This window comes from Pecten maximus, chromosome 15 (genome assembly GCF_902652985.1).
Source record: "Pecten maximus chromosome 15, xPecMax1.1, whole genome shotgun sequence".
Taxonomy (NCBI): domain Eukaryota; kingdom Metazoa; phylum Mollusca; class Bivalvia; order Pectinida; family Pectinidae; genus Pecten; species Pecten maximus.
In genome coordinates, this window is record NC_047029.1 from 7,512,943 (window position 1) to 7,536,380 (window position 23,438).

The 23,438-nt window shown below is 36.5% G+C and overlaps 1 protein-coding gene across 1 annotated transcript in view; it reads right to left on the reverse strand.

Annotated features, from left to right (window-relative positions):
- LOC117344034 (ATP-dependent translocase ABCB1-like) overlaps positions 1 to 16,058 on the reverse strand; it is a 33,217-nt gene extending 17,159 nt beyond the window's left edge. The window contains exons 1-18 of the mRNA XM_033906632.1: positions 15,849 to 16,058; positions 13,903 to 14,332; positions 12,819 to 12,967; positions 12,112 to 12,408; positions 11,141 to 11,312; positions 10,630 to 10,754; positions 9,430 to 9,607; positions 9,047 to 9,271; positions 8,202 to 8,327; positions 7,220 to 7,423; positions 6,494 to 6,826; positions 5,396 to 5,423; positions 4,765 to 4,910; positions 4,028 to 4,198; positions 2,529 to 2,630; positions 1,842 to 1,919; positions 970 to 1,053; positions 253 to 456 (exon numbers count right to left, since the gene is read on the reverse strand). Coding sequence (XP_033762523.1) covers positions 253 to 456; positions 970 to 1,053; positions 1,842 to 1,919; positions 2,529 to 2,630; positions 4,028 to 4,198; positions 4,765 to 4,910; positions 5,396 to 5,423; positions 6,494 to 6,826; positions 7,220 to 7,423; positions 8,202 to 8,327; positions 9,047 to 9,271; positions 9,430 to 9,607; positions 10,630 to 10,754; positions 11,141 to 11,312; positions 12,112 to 12,408; positions 12,819 to 12,967; positions 13,903 to 14,217 — 2,937 coding nt within the window. The 5' untranslated portion in view covers positions 14,218 to 14,332; positions 15,849 to 16,058. The remainder of the gene's footprint in view (positions 1 to 252; positions 457 to 969; positions 1,054 to 1,841; positions 1,920 to 2,528; positions 2,631 to 4,027; positions 4,199 to 4,764; positions 4,911 to 5,395; positions 5,424 to 6,493; positions 6,827 to 7,219; positions 7,424 to 8,201; positions 8,328 to 9,046; positions 9,272 to 9,429; positions 9,608 to 10,629; positions 10,755 to 11,140; positions 11,313 to 12,111; positions 12,409 to 12,818; positions 12,968 to 13,902; positions 14,333 to 15,848) is intronic.
- Positions 16,059 to 23,438: the final 7,380 nt, after the last annotated feature.

Below are 23,438 nucleotides of genomic sequence, written 5' to 3' on the forward strand. Positions count from 1 at the left end.
ATTGTTTGTTTACATAAAACAACCGTCTGTATTCCGACACCCACTGGGTGTTATAGCCTGAGGCACTCGGTGTTATAGGCGTATGGTGGCAACTGTTTCTTAGTTTTGTGCCAATGGGAAATATTTCCTTTTATTTTACAATAAATGTAAACCTTTTTTTTTTCATTTTAAACTAATCAGGCTTGTTGTTTTTGCCATTAAAAGCGAATTTGTTACCATGGTGACCAGTACGGTAATAATACTAAAATGTACCTTTCCTGATTCCTCAGCGACGGATTTATCTCCCTTAGAAAAGCCTGTCAGTTTTTTACCATGAATAACACCTGCTGCAATCATCAGGGGCATGAAGGCCAAAACCACAAGGGTTAGTTTCCAACTGTGTATAAAGGCGATGATGATAGCGACGAAAGCAGTCGATAGGGACTCCAGCACTGACCCCACCTTGTTACCAGCAGCCTGTATCAAGTAAAAATTATGACCCAATATATATAAAAATTTTATTTTCATATAAGTACAAAAATTGTAACACTTTCTATTTTTCTACAAAAACAACAGATGATATCCACATTCAAGCGAAATCGTAATTCAAAATCAATTTTGATGCAATGAGTTCAAACAAGATATGCATGAAGACCCTTGACAAAACATACAAAACCAGGTGTTCTGAAAGAATGTGCGGCTTGTGAGTCATCGAGGGCACTCGTCATGGGAATTATCCGGGTCAAATCCAGGTGAAGTCACATTGTCAAAATGATTAATTATTTGGAGATTAAGTCGCTAAAAGAAACATGCAACTAAACCTTTATTTACTATGTAATTCATATTTTAGTTTAATTGGTACAGAAATCACGTTCCAAACTAATAGCATGCAAAAATAGCCTGTCACTAAAGTTCTATGAATAACTCTGCACCAATCTCTATAAACAAAGACACTATTTCCCCTATACTTAGCTACCACCAGATACTTACCCCCTGTACCAAGTTACTATCTCGTGCCAACCTTGTTGTAAGGGTGCCTACTCGATTCTTGGGATCGTCAAAAAATGATATGTCCTATAAAATAATCACATTATCCTGATATACTACAGTTTAGGTGTAATAAAACTGTTTTTCATATATTTGATTTGTCTTGCAATTCTTTATAGTAATACTCATTTGTTCTGGTTGTAGGTTAAACAATTAAGAACATCGAGCTGTAAACAAATTTGTAAGATAAAAGAAACTACCAAATGAAAACAAAAATAGCTAAATTCGACTATGAGAAATAATTATACATAACCATTCATTATGGGTCAATTAATGTCTTTTTTAAAGAGCAATGACAAAAATGACATGGGTAGAAAGGGAGAGAATGCATTTTTAAAAAGTGAGATGATAACTGATGATATAATAATACTAATGATACAATATTGTTAGCTACACTTCCGATACGTACACCATTTTCACCAGAAATAAAACTTGTTATATTTCCGATACGCACACCTTGTCCACCACAAATAAGACTAGTTACATTTCCGGTGCGGACATCTTGTCCGCCACAAAAAAGACTAGTTACATTTCCAGTGCGGACACAATATCCACCACAAAAAAGACTTGTTACATTTCCGGTGTGGATACCTTGTCCACCACAAATAAGACTAGTTACAATTCCGGTGCGGACATCTTGTCCACCACAAAAAAGACTAGTTACACTTCCGGTGCGGACACAATGTCCACCACAAAAAAAGACTAGTTACATTTCCGGTGCGGACACCATGTCAACCACAGACATCATATAAAGGAAAGGGTTTAACTGTTTGTATTATAAAGTGAATAAATGCTTTGATAATCACATTACTTACCTGCCATATCAGAGATTTAAAAGCCAACATCCTGAAGCGGGCCGTTAACTTGGCACCAGCTGTCGAGTAACAGACACTCTGTAGGTTAATCAAACACATACATTTTACGTCTAAGTATGATAATTAGATTGTAATGCTTCAGAGTATCACATTATATAGCTCAAATGCCATAAAAACTATTTTAAGGATACGTCGAAAGTGTAGATGTTTCCTGTTATCTTTGAATGTATTGGGAGAGTATGTTTTTCCATATTGAAGTGTGCTGTGAAGTGTCTATTTCCCAACATTCCCAAGTCCCGGTTTCATCAACCTTTACCAAACCGAAAGTTTTTTTTGTAATTGTCCGCAAGAAAGCATTATTTGATTTAAGGGAAAATCTAAGCTAAGGAATTTTCATGACATTCTGTATTGCGTTCATATAGATGTTGGGTTTTTTTTTTAAGTTTGAGGGATTTCCTTATGTTGGTGAAAGTTGGACCAGGTTATAAAACATAAACAGTATTACAATCAATACTAAAACGATACAAATAGTAGAGTAGTGTCAACCTTTGGAGTCTGTACGTACAATGAGATAATCATTAGCGTTATGGTGTCTGGTCCAATGTACCATTAAAGACTGAGTGTGTTTGTTGTGGGTATGCGATAGTACGTCTGTGTAATGGAGCGGTTATTTAGGTAGTCGCTTACCATTCCAACACGTAACACAGAGTTGCCGACGGCGATTGCCATCACGATGATTACCAACAGGATAGACTGGTCTGTCTGGTCCTCCGCTGGCATCGTGAAAACCTAAAGCAAGTTTCAAAAACAAATGTCTTAGTCTCAATGGTCAAAATGATTAAAACGTATAAAATCAACTTACATGTAATTTGTTCTTTTACACAAATATAAGTTTATTACGCTTTGACTTTCTGACACCATACAATTCAGTACTCTATAGCCTTGCTTGATGTACGAAAGCTGTTTTCAGAAAAAAAAAACCCATTCTTTTGGTACTCATGCATACGCAAATACCTGAAATGTGCAGTACGTGTGAGATTTCCGGTCTGATGCCTAACACAATAAATATTTGCTATTTCCTGCTTAACCGTATGAATGAGTATGGTCTTCTCCTGTCTTATCCAATGAATGAGTATGAACTTCTTCTGCCTTATCCAATGAATGAGTATGGACCTTTCTTGCCTAACATACTGAATTAGTATGGACCTTTCCTGCCTTACTCAATAAATGAGTATTGACCTTTCCTGCCTTACCCAATAAATGAGTATGAACTATTTCCTGCCTTACCCAATAAATGAGTATGAACTATTTCCTGTCTTACCCAATAAATGAGTATGGACTATTTCCTGCCTTACCCAATGAATGAGTATGGACTATTCCCTGCCTTTCAAAATGAATGAATTCATATGGACTTTCCCTGTCTTACCCAGTGACTATGGACGATTTCCTGCCTAACCTAACGAATAAAGACTATTTCCTGTCTAACCCAATATAATGTACTGTGCTGTATTTCATTTGATAACATTAACAACATCGATGTACGGGGACTGATTGTTATGTTGTGAGCCTCGTATTAAAGGAGGTATTCAAGTATGTTCTTTTTTAAGTCCTACTATCCTCATACTATATAGGGCCATGTACCCAAAGACTGGCCTCATTTGGTTAGTTTATATCAACAATATTAAACAAGACAAGCGGCTTTTCTAAAACGGACAAAATCGGTGAAAGGGCAGTGATCCAATATACACGCAGTTACGGGCGTGTTATTCCATCAGGACAATGCTGCTGTTCCCAAGTCTTTCATTGCCATGGCTGTCATTCACGATTGTGGCTTTAAATTGATTGAGCATCCGCCTTATTCACCTGATTTCGCTCCATCACACTTTCATCTATTTCCAAAATTGAAAAGAGCTATTTCAGGCACCCACTTTCAGTCCGATGATGACGTCATACATAACGTGGATGACATTTTGAGTGGCCAAGAAAAGTATTTCTATAAGAGTGACATTGAGGCCATTAAACACCGCTCGCAGAAGTGTATAGATACTTAAGGGGATTATGTTGAAAAATAATACAATATGTCCGGCAAAACTCAAATCCGTCAATATGAGGCTCACAACATATCAATCAGCTCTCGTAGATAAATGAAAGTGAAGTTCATCTGTCTGGAAGTATTATGCACTTACATTAAGAAACTCTGAAAAGACAATGGCAAATGCAGGCTGTATACTACCAGCTAGGGTGGAGCATATACAGGCACAAACGATAAGGCACCATTCTGGAGAGTTCATACGCAATATTTTTATGAGGGACACATTTGCAGCATCATCATCTTCATTCTCCTCCTCCTCTTCATTCTAAATATGTAACATGGAAATTTGTATTAGAATAAAATGAACTGGTATATATGGCCTACCATAATGGGTTTAGCTCTTGCATTTTATTGGCCAACCTACCCTGTAAATCACGTGCAGATATCTTAATGGCCACACTACCCTGTAAATCACGTGTAAATATCTTAATGGCCACACTACCCTGTAAATCACGTGTAAATATTTTAGTGGCCAAACTACCCTGTAAATCACGTGTAAATATCTTAGTGGCCAAACTACCCTGTAAATCACGTGTAAATATCTTAGTGACCAAACTACCCTGTAAATCACGTGTAAATATCTTAGTGGCCAAACTACCCTGTAAATCACGTGCAAATATCTTAGTGGCCAAACTACCCTGTAAATCACGTGTAAATATCTTAGTGGCCAAACTACCCTGTAAATCACGTGTAAATATTTTAGTGACCACCTATCTTGTAAATCACGTGTAAATATTCTTGTAGCCAACCTACACTGTAAATCACGTGTTCATATTTTAGTGGCCAGCCTACCCTGTAAATCACGTGTAAATATTTTAGTGGCCTACCTACCTTGTTTTGTTTCTTGTCACTTCCTTGACTTAATACCGATGTCGTTCTTTTACGATCAGTTGATGGAATGATGATATTTGATGAGGACTTTGTACCATCCACATTATCATCTTCATCAAACATTTCATGCTCCAGCTCATCAGCCACTGAATTTGGGAAAGAAATGATCTGATAATTTTTCATTTTTCCATTTTACGTTTTAAAGTAGTTTGTTGTATTGTGGTTGTTTTCAAATAATGTGATTACCGAAACGGACAAAAAAAACTGTGCATATATCTCTCATCAATTTAAAATGGACAAGGAGAAAAGAACGACAACTCATAATGACCTACATGGAATTTTCCAAATTAGAACTATAACCCCTTTATAATCATACTTGTAGTTCAAGGTCAAATATATTCACAATCAATAATGCATATATTTGGACACATCGATAGTAATATTATCGGTGGACTTAAGTCCACCTTGCATTATAATTATACTGAAAGTTGTTCAGAATTGTTATCGCCATTTTTGTTGTGATTCACATACAACAATATAACAAAGAAAACCACACACGGAACAAATACAAGGACATTGTGAAATAAACAAAACACATCTTATTTTGATCAGATCTGTCTGAGTCACATACCGTCTTCAGTGACGTCCAGCTGGTGATTCTGAAACAAAATGTTAATTTGAATTTAGAATGAAATAAGGAATATATCAAATAATGAGACATAAGCTGATATCAGGGATTAGAGAAAGTCACAAATAAAGCAAGGTTGGCAACTTGCAGCTAATACACGGCATCTGTTAAGTTCGGTTTGCAGTGATATTGTTGTACATACTGTAAAGGTAAATTTTTTGGCGTGCTCAATTTTAGCGCAAAACCAACTTAAAACAGATTAGCGAGATGATTAATTAGCACACCAAAAATGATAACCACTGCACATGACTTACTATTACCGCAATTGAAATTTAGCGAAAGTCTTCCAGGGCGGAAATCGCTAAAATAATATAATCGCTAAAATATGTACGTTTACAGCATTATTATTGATTTATAAATTTAACGGGTTTTACGTCCGCTATTACGGCTTTGATAATATCATACTCTTTATATACATTTCATCATTCCACCTTGGGCTTGAAGAGACCTGTATTCAAAGGCGGTATATACGTGTCCCACTTCTGTACATTATCTGACAAATGTTTTGAGGACTACAGTCGCATACCTTTAACAATTAAATGCTTGGTAGATTGTATTTTAATTGTTATATTTACATTAAGATACGTTAAACTTCACTTTCTCTTTGCTAAATTTGGGGTTTAAGTTCAGCTATTCTCCTGTTTGTTCAATTGAAAGAACGGCACATCTGAAATCGATTTCATTGTAGTGCTTGGTTTGCATTCAAATTGATGTGTAATACAAAGCCTCGGTGTGACTATGATCAACAAAGCACCAAAATGACGTCATAATTACGCGATTGTTCTAAGTCGAAATCCTAGCTGGGTTTGATTCACCCGCAACGCATTGCCAAACATTTTTTTGACGCTGTCGGAAGTGACGTCATGTTATCTGGGCTGCATTTATACGGTGATCAATACCATCTGGTTTAACACAGGAGTAATGGGAGACTGTCACACAGAATGTAAATACAATATATTTATTAAGAGATGAAGATATTGGCAGTGACAATGCTTTCTCTGTTGGAACTTAATGTATTAAATCGTCACTTGTCAGTATTACCTGTTGATTAACGAGATGACTGTAAAGTCCATCATTCTCCATCAGTTCAGAGTGTGTTCCCTGTTCGACTACCTCACCGTCCTGAATGCCATAGATAATATCAGCGTTACGGATGGTCGACAGACGATGGGCAATAGCAATAGTTGTCCGTCCTTCCTGGGCCTTCTCGAGGGCCGACTGTACCACAGATTCGCTCTCGTTGTCCAGGGCAGATGTAGCCTCATCCAGAAGTAAGATTTTCGGATTTCTGACAAGGGCCCTAGCAATAGCTATTCTTTGCTTTTGTCCTCCGCTCATCTGGGCACCTCTTTCTCCGACTAATGTCTCGTAACCCTGAAGTAATGTAATCATGATGTAGTGAAATATAGAACAAAACCTACAATATCACTTAAATAAAAATTCATGTTTGAATAAAAAAAGTGGTAGCATATTGTTCGTTGACATGGTAGATCAACTAAGATACTTTTATAAATGTGATTTAATCACTCCATTTAAATTTGAACGCAAAAACAAAACTGTTGTTCCTCTATTCTAAACATTCGGGGAGAATGTTAATATGTTCTTATTGGTTTTAGGGGAAAACATAACCTTCAATGACTTAGTTCTTCGTTGTTACCCAACTACAACATGAGGTACTTTAATACCGATACCTAACGTGCGTGTCTTTTGTTTTGTCTAATTTAGTTAGACTATACATAATATGACAAAGTTGTTGTGAGTACTTACGTCTGGAAACTGAGATATAAAATCATGCGCGTTGGCTTCTCGCGCAGCAGTTACAATTTCCTCCATGGTGACCTCGACACGCCCATAGCGGATGTTCTCGGCAACAGTGGTGGCAAATAGTACAGGTTCCTGACTGACAACGCCTATCTGTCTCCGCAACCAATTTACGTTTAGTGTGTTTATCTCATTACCATCCAGCAACACCTGCAATACACCAATCCTTAAAACATACCACAACAGCTTGTTTGTATGGCACTGGACATCCCAGTAACAGTCAAGGTCATATGAGTCAGGTTGTAAAGGACATAGTCGGTAATGATACATGCAGTCACCAACGAAAGAACACACAGCACAGAAAGAAATAGAACAAACAGTAATTGGGTAAAGATCATTGCGATGGCTGGTGTAGATCCAGTATGACCTCTCAATGTCCCGCACAAAGTAGGCACAATGAAAACTACATAGTCGTTACTGTATAGTTGTTCAATTTTGCGAACAAATATTTCGCGTTTGTCCAAGGCGAAACTAGTTCGCGAAAATTAAATTTCGCGAAACGCCGCCTTGTACATATTCCTGTCGTAAACAGGCGAACAATTCTACTCGCTTTTTATAATTTTATGATTCAGGGAATATATATTCGTTGGGTATTTCTTTTTTTTTTTTTTTATTTCTTTTCGCTACATTGCATACTAATGGCCGCTGATATAGAGGAATTAAAATCTCCGCGAATATTGCCAACTATGCATTAGTATTAAAACATACCAAAACCCTAAATGAAGGGAACAACACATGATAACCACATAGATAGACTAACTAACGTCTTGCTTACAACAATGGAAGGAATAAGATTTTATGAATGACATACACCATACGTAGTAGAGTGGCCACAAGACATATCCTAGAGACCGAAGTTATACATCGAAGTTTTGATTTCTTAATTTATCAGAATTAATGGAAAACATTTCTGTTTGTTACAGCCTACCTGGCCTGCATGGGTGTCGTAAAATCTCTGCAACAATTGTATTACTGTACTTTTCCCACATCCACTAGATCCAACCAATGCCGCTGTCTGGCCCACACTGACCTTTAAGGTCAACCCACGCAGCACCTGCCATCATTATAAAAATCCTGTAATTTGTTGGCGATAAGTGAAAGTTATTTTCGTGTAAGTTGTTGGCAATAAGTGAAAGGTATTTTAATGTAAGATGTTGGCGATAAGTGAAAAGTATTTTCCTGGAAGTTGTTGGAGATAAGTAAAAGATATTTTCGTGTAAGTTGTTGGCAATAAGTGAAAGGTATTTTCCTGTCAGGTGTTGGCGATGAGTAAAGGTTATTTTCCTGTAAGGTCTTGGCGATGATTAAAAGTTACCTTCATGTGAGGTGTTGGCGATAAAGGAATGATATTTTCATGTAGGATGTTAGCGATAAATGAAAGGTATTTTCCTGTAAGTTGTTGGCAATAAGTAAAAGGTTTTTTTCCTGTAAGTGTTTGTCGATGATTAAAGTTATTTTCATGTAAATGTTTGTCGATAATAAAAGTTACTTTCCTCTGAGGTGTTGGCGGAAAGGGAAAGACATTTTCCTGCAAGATGCTGGCAATAAATGAAGGCTATTTACCTGTATACTGAGAGAGCCATTTTGTTGTGACATTCACAATTCACGAAGAAACGTTATGTTCGTAAAATGCCGTCACAATGGATTTCTGACTGGCACAACCACAGAAAAGTGTTCCAGGGTATATTACGCTAGTGACATATGCCTAAATACTACATGGGTGAATTCACTTGATATCAGTTCGATTATGAGATAAAATCACATTTATATTACCTGCGAATCAGGACGTGCGGGGTAGCTAAAGTCGACTTCTCTTAACTCAATGTTGCCCTCAAAATTCTCTGGTATCTTGCCTTCTGTTGAACATGAATCTATCTTTGAAGTCAGTTCGATGATCTGATATACTTTTTGTGCAGCTCCACGGGCGTTTCCAATTATCTCCAGAGTAGGGAAGGCGTTTCCCATGGACATGGATCCAATTATTATCCCAATGAACACCTTCAATCAACAAATGTTCAATTGTTAAACCTTTCTTAATCTTTTTAATAAACACTCCATTCTTTATAACATTTCAACTGAGATTCCCTATATACTAACTGCAAAGAAAAATATTGCACCACATGGTTATCACATCCAAATGTATATGAGAATATTACCGTGACTGTGCTTCCTGGATCAAAACCACTTTCTCGATCTTGTATTAGTTTGACTCCATACCAAAAGGCGACAGCAAAAGCTCCATACATACAAAGCCAGAAAATGCCGTTACAGAGACCTACAAGGATGCCCTTCTTGACAGACGAAGACCTGGCTGTAGTTAAGTGACTGTTGTACCTGTAAGAAAAAAACAGGATGTATGTCTGGGATGTAACTGTGACATCAAAACATTAGACTGATCGTGGATCGATGATTGATGTAACTGTGACATCAAGGAATTAGACTGAGCGTGGATAGAGAACTGATGAACCTATGACATCAAGGAATTAGACTGAGCGTGGATAGAGAACTGATGAACCTATGACATCAAGGAATTAGACTGAGCGTGGATAGAGAACTGATGAACCTATGACATCAAGGAAATAGACTGATCGTGGATAGGTGACTGATGTAACTGTGACATCAAGGAAATAGACTGAGCGTGGTAGATGACTGATGTTACTGTGACATCAAAGAAAATGTTGTCAGCGCGTTATCTCCTACACTTCTTTACTCTAGTACTTCATACCTGAGGCATGGGTTCACATAAACGGTGCAGTGTGTCATGTGCCAAAAGTAGGTCACTTTAACCCATTGTGTGACCTTCGAACAATATTAAAATCAAACTTTAGAACTACCATATTCTTGTTTCCATATATGTTTGTTATATTTCAGATATTCAGTTTCCATACAGTATTATCCTGATACATCATCTGTATACACATTTAAGGTGTAATATTTTCTTTTAAATACAATTTACAGGATTCGATATCATATATTTCTAATTCAGGAATCGATATCAACATAATACTTTTAAATATGTTAAATACTAATTTAAATAAGTTATATTGTCTATTAAAAAGGAAGTTGATTTTACGCCCTAGAATGGACGATATTATTGATAAAGTTAGTCACGTTGACTCTTTGAATTTTTCTTTTTAACATCTGAATCATCAGTATAAAATTATTGATATTACTTAAGTTCATACCACCAAATGCAATAAGATAATGAATAGGTGTCATCAGATCCAATTTCATGATGAAAGGACACCACTTATCAGTGTATTATCCCTCGGGATTTATTTGTCATCCATGAGTTCTTGGCGTATAACATTGAGTAGGGGACTGTAATTCGCTGATTTGTCTTGTTAGGTTCTTACCTGTCACACTCTTTCTTCTGTCCGTTAAAGGCCATAACAGTTCTGATAGCCCCTAGCGCCTCCTCTGCAACCGCCCCTGCCTTGGAATACGCCTTAGATTCTGCATTAGCTAAGTTTCGCATAAGCTGGAACATTTAAAGTTAGTCTGTATTCAATAACGTTCTAATTTCGATGATTTGCATTCTTAGAGAACTATGTTATGTGATGATTTAGCTCGTTAGCTGCAGACGAATAGGAGGCTTTAGTTTGTTAAAATTGAGACTTGAGAATATAGAAAATATATAAAGACAAAAAATATGCAACATCTAGTTAATGCTTTGCCCAAATTAAAAGTGGATGGACAGGCACAGTGCTAATTATCAGATGTTAATCTGGCAAAATCACAGAGAGAATATGGAATGTTTGGTTGCCATGTCATGAAGGTGTAAAGAAGATTAAGTAAATTACCACTACACGATGTAATGCCCTTCCTACAATATTAACAAGTTAGTGTACTCTAATATCTACATACCCTTACTGTGCACGCCGCAATTATCATGATAAGTGGACAGAAACCGACCGCTGACAGAGCAAGTTTCCACCCAGACACAAATGCTATGATATATGCAGCAAAGAACGAGGAGAACCATTGGAGCATTGTAGCAAATTTGTCGCCGATTCCATCTGCTATCAATTGTATGTCCCTATAACAAAAAGCGTCATATGAAGTTAATGAACATTGAAACTTAATACCAGAATTACATCATGGGGAAGAATGACAACCCATCAATAAAAACAAAAGCAAACAGAATAAAGAGCTGGAATGGTTGGCTTGTATGTGTAGTGTCTAATCAACAGATAATGCCAATTAAGGATGGACTCACTTGTGCGCGAGAAGAAATTATCTTTATTATAGACTCTGGTATGTCTCGGCCAGATGATTGAACGCAAAGCCTTCATCAATATTGTATTAAAAGTATGTAAATTCAAAGTCAGATAAAGTATAGCCAAGTTGAGAATGACATCATACAGCTGTTTCTAGGAAACGTCAGTGATGCTAAGGTCTTGATGAATTGATACTTCGAAGACGACGGAAGTTCCTACATTGCATGATTTGTAAAAGGCGAATAAATTTGGAATCTTTCCTTTTATTTCTATTCTTTCTAAATTACTTTTTATTCTCCCTAGCGTTCTGTTCCCTTGTTAAGAATAAGGAACGTCTATAAAATGGTTTCTTGCAACTCTCTGCTAAGGACCGGTTCTTTTTGTTTTGTTTTTGTTTTGTTTTTGTTTTTGTCCTTATGATGTGACCGGGTGAGGTGTCATGCTACTGTATCCAAATGTGGCATTCCAGCGGGATTACACTATAAACATATCGGTGATGGACCTACAATCTTTAGATATCGTCCTTGAAAGACTCCATTGCGTTAATGGGACATAAAGCAATACTAATCAGCGTCAGATAACAAGGAGAATAACGAGTACAAAATACCCTATACCTACTCGTTGAACCTTGAACTCAACTCTCCACTCTCATGGGTATCAAACCAGCCGATTTCCTGTCTCAGGATTGACTGAAAAAACAATTGACGAATCCTGTAGATCTGATGTTCTGCTGTTACACTATAGCACACTACTGCCAGAAATATAAAAGTAAAAACTCCCACGGCGAGCAGACAGAACCAGACAGCTTCGCCTCGCAATATGTTGAATATCTCCTCGTATTCTTTCAGTTCACCAAACGCCATTCCATTGGATGCAGTAGCGTTGTCCGGCGGGAACGTTCCATTAAAACTTGATCTACAATGTATTCGATACCAAGAGATACACAGTTGTAATGTTTTCTTATGTATATTTAGTTCCATGCAGATAATAGTATGTAATTTAGGACGTTCATATAATTCCATATTGAATTTGTTAATATTTCAATATCATTGTCAAAATGGATATTTATTAGTATCCTCATATTCATGAATTAATATTTCAATATTATCTTCATAATGGATGTTTATGAGTATCCATATATGTATATTTTAATATTTCAATATTATCGTCATAATTGATATAGATATGTATCTAAATAGGTGTTAAGTGGTAAATTATATTACTTTACATGCTAATTATAAGTATCTTCAAGGCGGCCGAAGCGTCCTATGTGTACACAGTATGATATAGAAGAGACAAGGAAACAAATAGTGTTTTATACTTACATAAAAGATTTGAATATTTGGTTTAAGATTAAAGCATTGGCTACCCTCCCATAGATATACAGGTTTAGTGGGAAACCCATGCCGGCCAGGACACCACAGAGCGTCCCCAAACATAGCAACACTTTGTCCATACATGTCGTGTAGCGGAACTGCAGCAAACACAAATGTTTATTTAACTTACAAAGGGTTATACCATGCATTTCTTACAAAATAATTCACTCACTGCCTCCGTAGAGGATACACATATATATTCCACATACTATCTGCATAAGTAAAAAAGAACCGAATCTGAGTCATGTATACTGTAAGCGTAGTTATGGCCGCTTTTGTACCTGTTCCATAACGCATTTGTCAAAAATAACACAAAGCGGTCGAATGGCCTTTGCGTATGAAGCGTAAATTACCCTCGAATAAATTTCCATGTTGTTTGTAGTAAATTAAAAACGATGTGATTTGCCCATGTTAACAAACAATGCTATTAAATTAGATAACATTTTATTCTCTGGAAATACGTTTTAAAATACATATTTTGAATGCCAAGGAAATGTTATCCTGATGTTGATTGGAATAGCTGACCTTGACTTTATTTGAGATATCTGACCACTGTAACCTTGAATGAAGGTCATTGTCGTATATTTCACACATATTTAAGTGGTAACACTCCATCCCTAGATATATAAACGGTAGTAACATAGGCCTTGATGCGTGGAAAATTGTGGAAGTCGGTCGATATCGAATCTCATTGACCTCAGTCCTTATTCACCATTTCCCAAATTGTGATGTGTAAGACAAAATATGCAAGAACATTTTATTTATAATATGTGTCCCTTCCTTATTTCATAATTCGGAATCTGTTCCAAAAATCTATAACATAATTTCCAAAATAAGGAATAGAACCTCATGTTATTTCATCCGGGACATTAATTAGGAATGTGTACCCTTTTGTACCAACACCTGTTATACCTTATGTTATTGCGACTTTGTATACGGTATTATTCATATTCCAACTTTGCATATCGTACTAAATAACATTCTAACTTTGTAAACGGTAATACATAATAGTCCAATTTATATTTCAACTTACCAGCCCAAAAATCCCGATGGTTGCTGCATCACCAGCATCCTTTTCCTTTTTCGGTTCTTTTTTCTTTTCTTTCTCAAACTCTACATCTGGAATGGTGACGTGTTTCTCTAAGCCATTCTTCCTTTGTCTATGTTCACGTGACAAACTTCCACTATTAGGTACTTCCTTGTCACTGTTGACATGTTGATGAGACTGGATACCATTGTAGGTCCCCTCATCCTCTTTGTTTACAGTGTATTTCCCATGTGAATCACCATTAAGTGCAACATCTCCCCCTCGCTTAACTCCGTTTAAATCAGATCTGTCCTTCGTCATGACGTCTTGTTTTGCTGATATCTCTATGATTATTTATCGCGGATAGGTATAATATATAGTATATCAGACTCAAATGGTAAGAATTTTGCTACACGGCCATAACGTCATCTTTCAACTGTGAAAAGAAATAAAGGTAAATTTAAACTAGACACTTATGAACAAAATGCTTCGTAGATGTTAATTACATTAACAGTTATCTACCAGGACCCAGTTGTTCAAAAGGTGATTAGCTTAATCACTTGATAAGTGAAAATTTCATTTGTTTCAAAACCTGTGAGTATGTCGTCTTTAAATTATGCCAGTTGGAAGAGAATTAAGAATTACAAAATTTCATTAAATTTTGTCAAGTTAGTTCTACCAGAAATTATTATTTTAGGATCTGAAAAATGTTGTTAAAATGTTATTAGCCTAATCACCTTTTGAAAAACTGAGCCCAGTTATCTAAATCATTTAACTTGTGCAAGCCCTAATATAATTGTTTGATTGTCTAGATTTGTCCACCTCTGTAAGTAAACTGTATACGTGATCGCCATAAAGGGTATGTAATCCAGCTATTTATAGACTAACATCCAGACAATAATACTAGAATTAGACAATAGTTGGATATAATTATTGTATCACGGATATATATGATGTGTAGATCACAATGATGAAATTACATCATTCTCAATTATTCATTTAAAACATATCGATCTAAAATTGTTCCTTGCGATTGAAAAATTGTTGATGTTTGATGATAGAAACATTATATATATTAGATAATATATACACGTGAATATGAAAATATTGAACCGTATAAACACATGTTCATTACCTATGTTTGGAAATGTGCATGCATTTTCAGAACTATCTCGGATTAATGTACAAATGTATTATAATAGTGTTTACTGGCATAGGCACTCAAGGTGAGGTCTGGAACATAAATCTTAATTTCATGATTTTATAATGAGCTTTCAAACTTTATTTACAGGGTATACTAAGTATTTTTACATGTTTACTTAATTATATCAATTTGTTTAATTTATCATAATTTTTCATTTACATAATTAATATCAAACTTACATCGAAATAAACAAGTTTGTCAACAAGACGTCATATGTGGTAGTTTCAGACGGGTTCGTGGTCCAATGATTCAGTAACAAATGTCAGTGCATTTAATGATTTTTTTCTGATATGAGAGTGGTTATATCCATCTGAACTAAATTAAGATAGAATCATGCCATACAGGTGATATGTAAGGTACAATATACACAAATCTATGTTATACAATGTACACATACACGTGTCATACAATCTACACAAATACGTGTCATACAATGTACAAAAACACGTGTTATACAATGTACACAAATACGTGTTATATAATGTAAGCATTTAGGTGTTTTACAATGTACACATACATGTGTTATACAAGGAACCAACTCTTAACTCCTGTGATATACAATGTACAAACACGTGATATACAATGTGCACAAACACGTGTTATACAATGTACACATACAGGTGTTATACAATGTACACATACAGTTGATATACTATGTAAACAAACACGTCTTAAACAATGTACAAACACGTGATATACAATGTACATACTATTGTGATATACAACGTACGCTGTGAATTTAACTTACCCAATATAATTGTAGCAGACTTCACTGATAACTAATAGCAGTACAATGGTAGCTAGCCTGTTTAGGTTTTCCTTTATAGTCTGTTCTTCAACTTGTCCTATATATTAACCTCTGTAATGAACAACGCGCTGACTTTATCAAATAACAACACCGAAAAAATAAAGCATCAGTGTCCCAGAAACTTTCCTACTTTGTTAATGTAATTGATAGTGAAGGTCAGAATCTAGAACGGCCAAATGTGTGTGACATGGGTGTATTCACCCAAAACAAGAATACTTTATGGGTAGAATGTAGGACGAATTGGACACAATATGTAGGAATGTCTGACCGATAATCACAAGGAAAACAAGCATTTCCTTTGTACTAATGTTGATACGCCTACTTACAGGACTTTAAAGTATAGAGAGTATTACAGCGCACATTAGAGTAAAGATGATGTAAATTATAGAGAGTATTACAGTGTACATTAGAGTAAAGATGATGTAAATTATAGAGTATTACAGTGTACATTAGAGTAAGGATGATTTAAATTATAGAGTATTACAGCGTACATTAGAGTAAGGATGATGTAAATTATAGAGAGTATTACAGCGTACATTAGAGTAAGGATGATGTAAATTATAGAGTATTACAGTGTACATTAGAGTAAGGATGATTTAAATTATAGAGAGTATTACAGTGTAAATTAGAGTAAGGATGCTGAAGTTTAAGTATATTTAGACACCAATTAATTTAATATTTAACATGCGAAATAAGTTTATTTGTTAGATCATATTTTAATTAAGATTAAGCTAATTATAGTTTAATTTCATATACGTCTAAGACATCCGAGTGTGTTTCCTCGTACATATGGGTGAAAGTATATTCATGTTAAATGAAGATTTACAAACACTACAACGTGGCGTGATAACCCGTATACGTTGATGTCATTTATATCTGCCATGAACAGCCGATATTTTTGCGATTTACTGCACCGTTAAACTCTTTCTTCGATATATCGTTGTGGTGAGGAAACCCATTTCAGTTTTGATTTCTGTATCAATGTATATCTGTACATATATATGTCTTCTTTTTTCTGTTCACGTCTTTCTTTCTCTTTGCTTCTAAATATACATTTCTTTTCCCTCCCTTCTATCTGATTTAGTCTGTGCTAGCTTATATATCTATCAAAGATATCAGTATTTACAAAAGTTTCCAACATTTTGTCGATGTCTTATTACATACGTGTTATATATGTGAAATTTTGTTGCAAAAATATGATAAATTTAAATCAAAATGGTGACATTGCAGAAACGGGAAACAGCCTACTACAAATTTAATACTTCAGTGGTAAATCCGGGGCTGTGTAGTAAAGACCAGTGGTTAACCCAGATTCTACATCTCACATTACACGAACCGTTACGGTCCTGTAAGCTTGTCATGTTGTAAACAGAACAAAAACTTAATATACATATTATGTTATGACAGCCCGTCTATATTCGTTAAAGGGTAATACCCTTGACTGCTGAGTTATGCAGTAAGAAGCAGGTATATGATTTTAAATAAATTTCAGTAAAGCGACAAAATTGTCCGTCCCCTATCACCTGTCAGGCTACGAAATACAATATGTAGTTCCTATATTGAGCTTGAACAATACTTCAATGTTCCATGAATATACATGTATATATAGAGCATGATTTGCATATTTTATCTGTGCCATCTCAGATTACTATTTACGCTGCTGTGTCTAGTGAAGTGAGACAGCCTTTTCATATTCCATACAGGGAACATGTCGCTTTTAATATCAAATGAGGTTACTGCATAAATCCAGGTAGGATGAAAATAAGGATGATTACAAATGAGTCGACTCTTTAATACACTAGAACATATAACATTTTTAACATAACTACTTTTTTCGCAAAATCAGGACCTCTATAATCAGGAGCTCTCTGCAAACCGGCCAAATTATTAAATCCCGATGGAGTCCGGTTTGGAGTCCACTGTGCATATCGCATACCTCTGAAAACATTTAACTCATTAGGATCGATAACTCATTAGAAATCGGTTATTCATCATGACAAGTCAGTTGTAGGAATCATTTAACACCATGCAGTACCTCCTCGGGATCAGGATCTACAACTCACCCACATCAAACTTACCATATATGGTGTTATCCGTCTAGAGCAATGATATGTAGATCCCCCAGACACAGGTTATCTTCAGTAAATATCATATATAATACAGAAGTGTTACAACCATGCTAATGATACCACACGGGTGCACCCAAGCTAGACCAGTGTAAAGGACTCAAACGAGGTCATAGCAATAAAGTTACTTTATGTTTAAAGTTCGGGTCAGAAACAAGGTACACCAAGATAAGGTAGTGGAACAAAGCCATACCCGTGTCACGTGTGTGTGAATTATCGGTTAGTAGGGATGGTGGAGGAGATGGGATGATGTTGCTGCCGTACGGACATAACTTGTGGTGTTAAACACACATCTCATACATATCCGAATTTTCCAAAAACCTGTTTTATTTTTCATCCGTTCTGAGACTTTAAAAGAACAAGCGCAGAAAGGGAGGGGGTATTAAAGTAACTTTCGTCGCCTATAGGCGACGGAGATATTTGACGGAATGAATCACGAATGCACTCCATACCTAAGTTGAGTGATAACTTAAATGGGTTTTTTTCAAAGCTGATAACAACAGGTAAATATTAATGTTGTTAGGGATTCAAGTCAGGACTGTCTTCTAACTATTCCACTGTAGCTGCTGACTATTTCACTGTAACTACTGACTATTCCACTGTAACTAATGACTATTCCACTGTAACTAATGACTATTCCACTGTAACTAATGACTATTCCATTGTAACTACTGACTATTCCATTGTAGCTTCTGACTATTCCACTGTAACTACTGACTATTCCACTGTAACTACTGAGTATTTCATTGTAACTACTGACTATTCCACTGTAACTACTGAGTATTTCATTGTAACTACTGACTATTCCACTGTAACTACTGACTATTCCACTGTAACTGCTGACTATTCCACCGTAACTGCTGAATATTCCACTGTAACTACTGACTATTTCACTGTAACTACTGACTATTCCACTGTAACTGCTGACTATTCCACTGTAACTGCTGACTATTCCATTGTAACTACTGACTATTCCACTGTAACTACTGACTATTCCATTGTAACTACTGACTATTCCACTGTAACTGCTGACTATTCCACTGTAACTACTGACTATTCCACTGTAACTGCTGACTATTCCACTGTAACTACTGACTATTCCACTGTAACTACTGACTATTCCATTGTAACTAATGACTCTTCCACTGTAACTACTGACTATTCCACTGTAGCTGCTGACTATTCCATTGTAACTACTGACTATTCCACTGTAGGTGCTGACTATTCCACTGTAACTAGTATACTGACTATTCCACTGTAACTACTGACTATTCCATTGTAACTAATGACTATTCCACTGTAACTACTGACTATTCCACTGTAGCTTCTGACTATTCCACTGTAACTACTGACTATTCCATTGTAACTAATGACTATTCCACTGTAACTACTGACTATTCCATTGTAGCTTCTGACTATTCCACTGTAACTACTGACTATTCCACTGTAACTACTGACTATGCCACTGTAACTACTGACTATTCCACAGTAACTACTTACTATTCCACTGTAGGTGCTGACTATTCCACTGTAACTACTGACTATTCCACTGTAACTACTGACTATTCCACTGTAACTACTGACTATTCCACTGTAGCTGCTGACTATTCCACTGTAACTACTGACTATTCCACTGTAACTACCGACTATTCCACTGTAACTACTGACTATTCCACTGTAACTACTGACTATTCCACTGTAACTACTGACTATTCCACTGTAACTGCTGATTATTCCACTGTAGGTGCTGACTATTCCACTGTAACTACTGACTATTTCACTGTAACTACTGACTATTCCACTGTAACTACTTACTATTCCACGGTAACTACTGACTATTTCACTGTAACTACTGACTATTTCACTGTAACTACTGACTATTCCACTGTAACTACTGACTATTCCACTGTAACTACTGACTATTTCACTGTAACTACTGACTATTCCACTGTAACTACTGACTACTCCACTGTAACTACTGACTATTCCACTGTAACTACTGACTATTCCACTGTAGCTGCTGACTATTCCACTGTAACTACTGACTATTCCACTGTAGCTACTGACTATTCCACTGTAACTACTGACTATTTCACTGTAGCTGCTGACTATTCCACTGTAACTACTGACTATTCCACTGTAACTACTGACTATTCTACAGTAACTACTGACTATTCCACTGTAACTACTGAATATTTCACTGTAACTACTGACTATTCCACTGTAACTACTGACTATTTCACTGTAACTACTGACTATTCCACTGTAACTACTGACTATTCCACTGTAACTACTGACTATTCCACTGTAATAACTGACTATTCCAAAGTAACTACTGACTATTCCATTGTAGCTTCTGACTATTCCACTGTAACTACTGACTATTCCACTGTAACTGCTGACTATTCCAACTATGCCACTGTAACTACTGACTATTCCACTGTAACTACTGACTATTCCATTGTAGCTTCTGACTATTGCACTGCAACTACTGACTATTCCACTGTAACTGCTGACTATTCCACTGTAACTACTGACTATTCCACTGTAACTACTGACTATCCCACTGTAACTAATGACTATTCCACTGTAACTACTGACTATTCCACTGTAACTGCTGATTATTCCACTGTAACTACTGACTATTTCACTGTAACTACTGACTATTCCACTGTAACTACTGACTATTCCACTGTAACTGCTGACTATTCCACTGTAACTACTGACTATTCCACTGTAACTACTGACTATTCCATTGTAACTACTGACTATTCCACTGTAACTACTGACTATTCCACTGTAACTACTGACTATTCCACTGTAACTACTGACTATTCCACTGTAACTACTGACTATTCCACTGTAACTACTGACTATTCCACTGTAACTACTGACTATTCCACTGTAACTACTGACTATTTCACTGTATCTACTGACTATTCCACTGTAACTACTGACTATTTCACTGTATCTACTGACTATTCCACTGTAACTACTGACTATTTCACTGTAACTACTGACTATTCCACTGTAACTACTGACTATTCCACTGTAACTACTGACTATTTCACTGTAACTACTGACTATTTCACTGTAACTACTGACTACTCCACTGTAACTACTGACTATTTCACTGTAACTACTGACTATTCCACTGTAACTACTGACTATTCCACTGTAACTACTGACTATTTCACTGTAACTACTGACTATTCCACTGTAACTACTGACTATTCCACTGTAACTACTGAGTATTTCACTGTAACTGCTGACTATTTCACTTTAACTACTGACTATTCCACTGTATCTTTCGTCGTCACCAAGGGGACATGGAATATTGATTACTTAGCTAAAAGCTTATGCCTTTATTACAAGTCCGGATTTATTTGAAGTATTATAATGTATCATTTTTGTTCTAATCTATTGTATTTGTTTTTGTATTCATCCAATTTCAAGGGCATTGTTTGTGTCTGGCATTGTTTATATGGTGCATGTAATACAATACAAAATAAAAATAAATGAAATAATCCTTATCCCAAAACTATTGGCGCATGAAAAAAATCAACAGCGTGCAGACGGCTACAACTGGTACAATACAGCACACCTGGTAAAGGTGTACATGTATTTGATATGTAATGTCAATGAGCTGAAAAGCATGGGTATAACAATGGTGCTGTATTATTGTGTTCATACAATCATGTTAACCGGTGTTTATTTATCTTTGTATGATTAAGACATGCCATATGGTTTTGTGAATTTATTCAAACAATCTAGGGTAGCTATCATGACTTCAGACTTAATATTTCAAACAAGTTTATTAACCCTTGTGGTTTTTGAACGGTTTGAAAAGATGGTTCCGGAAGCTCTAGATTACTGCGTCCGCCTGCAGTTGTCAGCTTAGGATTGATTTAAACAGCTCAGAAAAGAAGTACATCACAAACATACAAAAACACATTGTGGTCATGTACACATCACATTAAACAGATAGACACACACCCTCATACCCATACACATACCATCAGACAGGCAGACAGACACCCTCATACCCATACACATACCATCAGACAAACAGACAGACACCCTCATACCCATACACATACCAACAGACATACAGACAGACAGCCTCATACCCGTACACATACTATCAGACAGACAGACAGACACCATCTTACCCATACACATACCATCAGACAGACAGACAGACAGACACCCTCATACCTATACATATACCATCAGACAGACAGACAGACAGACACCCTCATACCCATACACATACCATCAGACATACAGACAGACACCCTCATACACATACACATACCATCAGACATACAGACAGACACCCTCATACACATACACATACCATCAGACAGACAGACAGACAGCCTCATACCCATACACATACCAACAGACATACAGACAGACAGCCTCATACCCATACACATACCATCAGACATACAGACAGACACCCTCATACACATACACATACCATCAGACATACAGACAGACACCCTCATACACATACACATACCATCAGACAGACAGACAGACAGACAGCCTCATACCCATACACATACCAACAGACATACAGACACCCTCATACCCAAACACATATCATCAGACAGACAGACAGACAGACACCATCTTACCCATACACATACCATCAGACAGACAGACAGACATCCTCATACCTATACATATACCATCAGACATACAGAGACACCCTCATACCCATACATATACCATCAGACAGACAGACAGACACCATATTACCCATACACATACCATCAGACATACAGACACCATCTTACCCATACATATACCATTAGACAGACAGACGCCCTCATACCCACACACATACCATCAGACAGACAGACAGACAGACACCCTCATACCCAAACACATACCATCAGACATACTGACAGACACCCGCATACCTACACATATACCATCAGACAGACAGACAGACACCATCTTACCCATATACATACCATCAGACAGACAGACAGACACCATCTTACCCATACACATACCATCAGACATACAGACAGACACCCTCATACCTATACATATACCATCAGACATACAGACAGACACCATCATACCTATACACATACCATCAGACAGACAGACAGACAGACAGACAGACAGACACCCTCATACCCATACACATACCATCAGACAGACAGACACCCTCATGCATATACACATACCATCAGACAGACAGACAGACACCATCTTACCCATACACATACCATCAGACAGACAGACAGACATCCTCATACATATACACATACCATCAGACAGACAGACAGACACCATCTTACCCATACACATACCATCAGACAGACAGACACCCTCATACCCATACATATACCATCAGACAGACAGACAGACACCATCTACC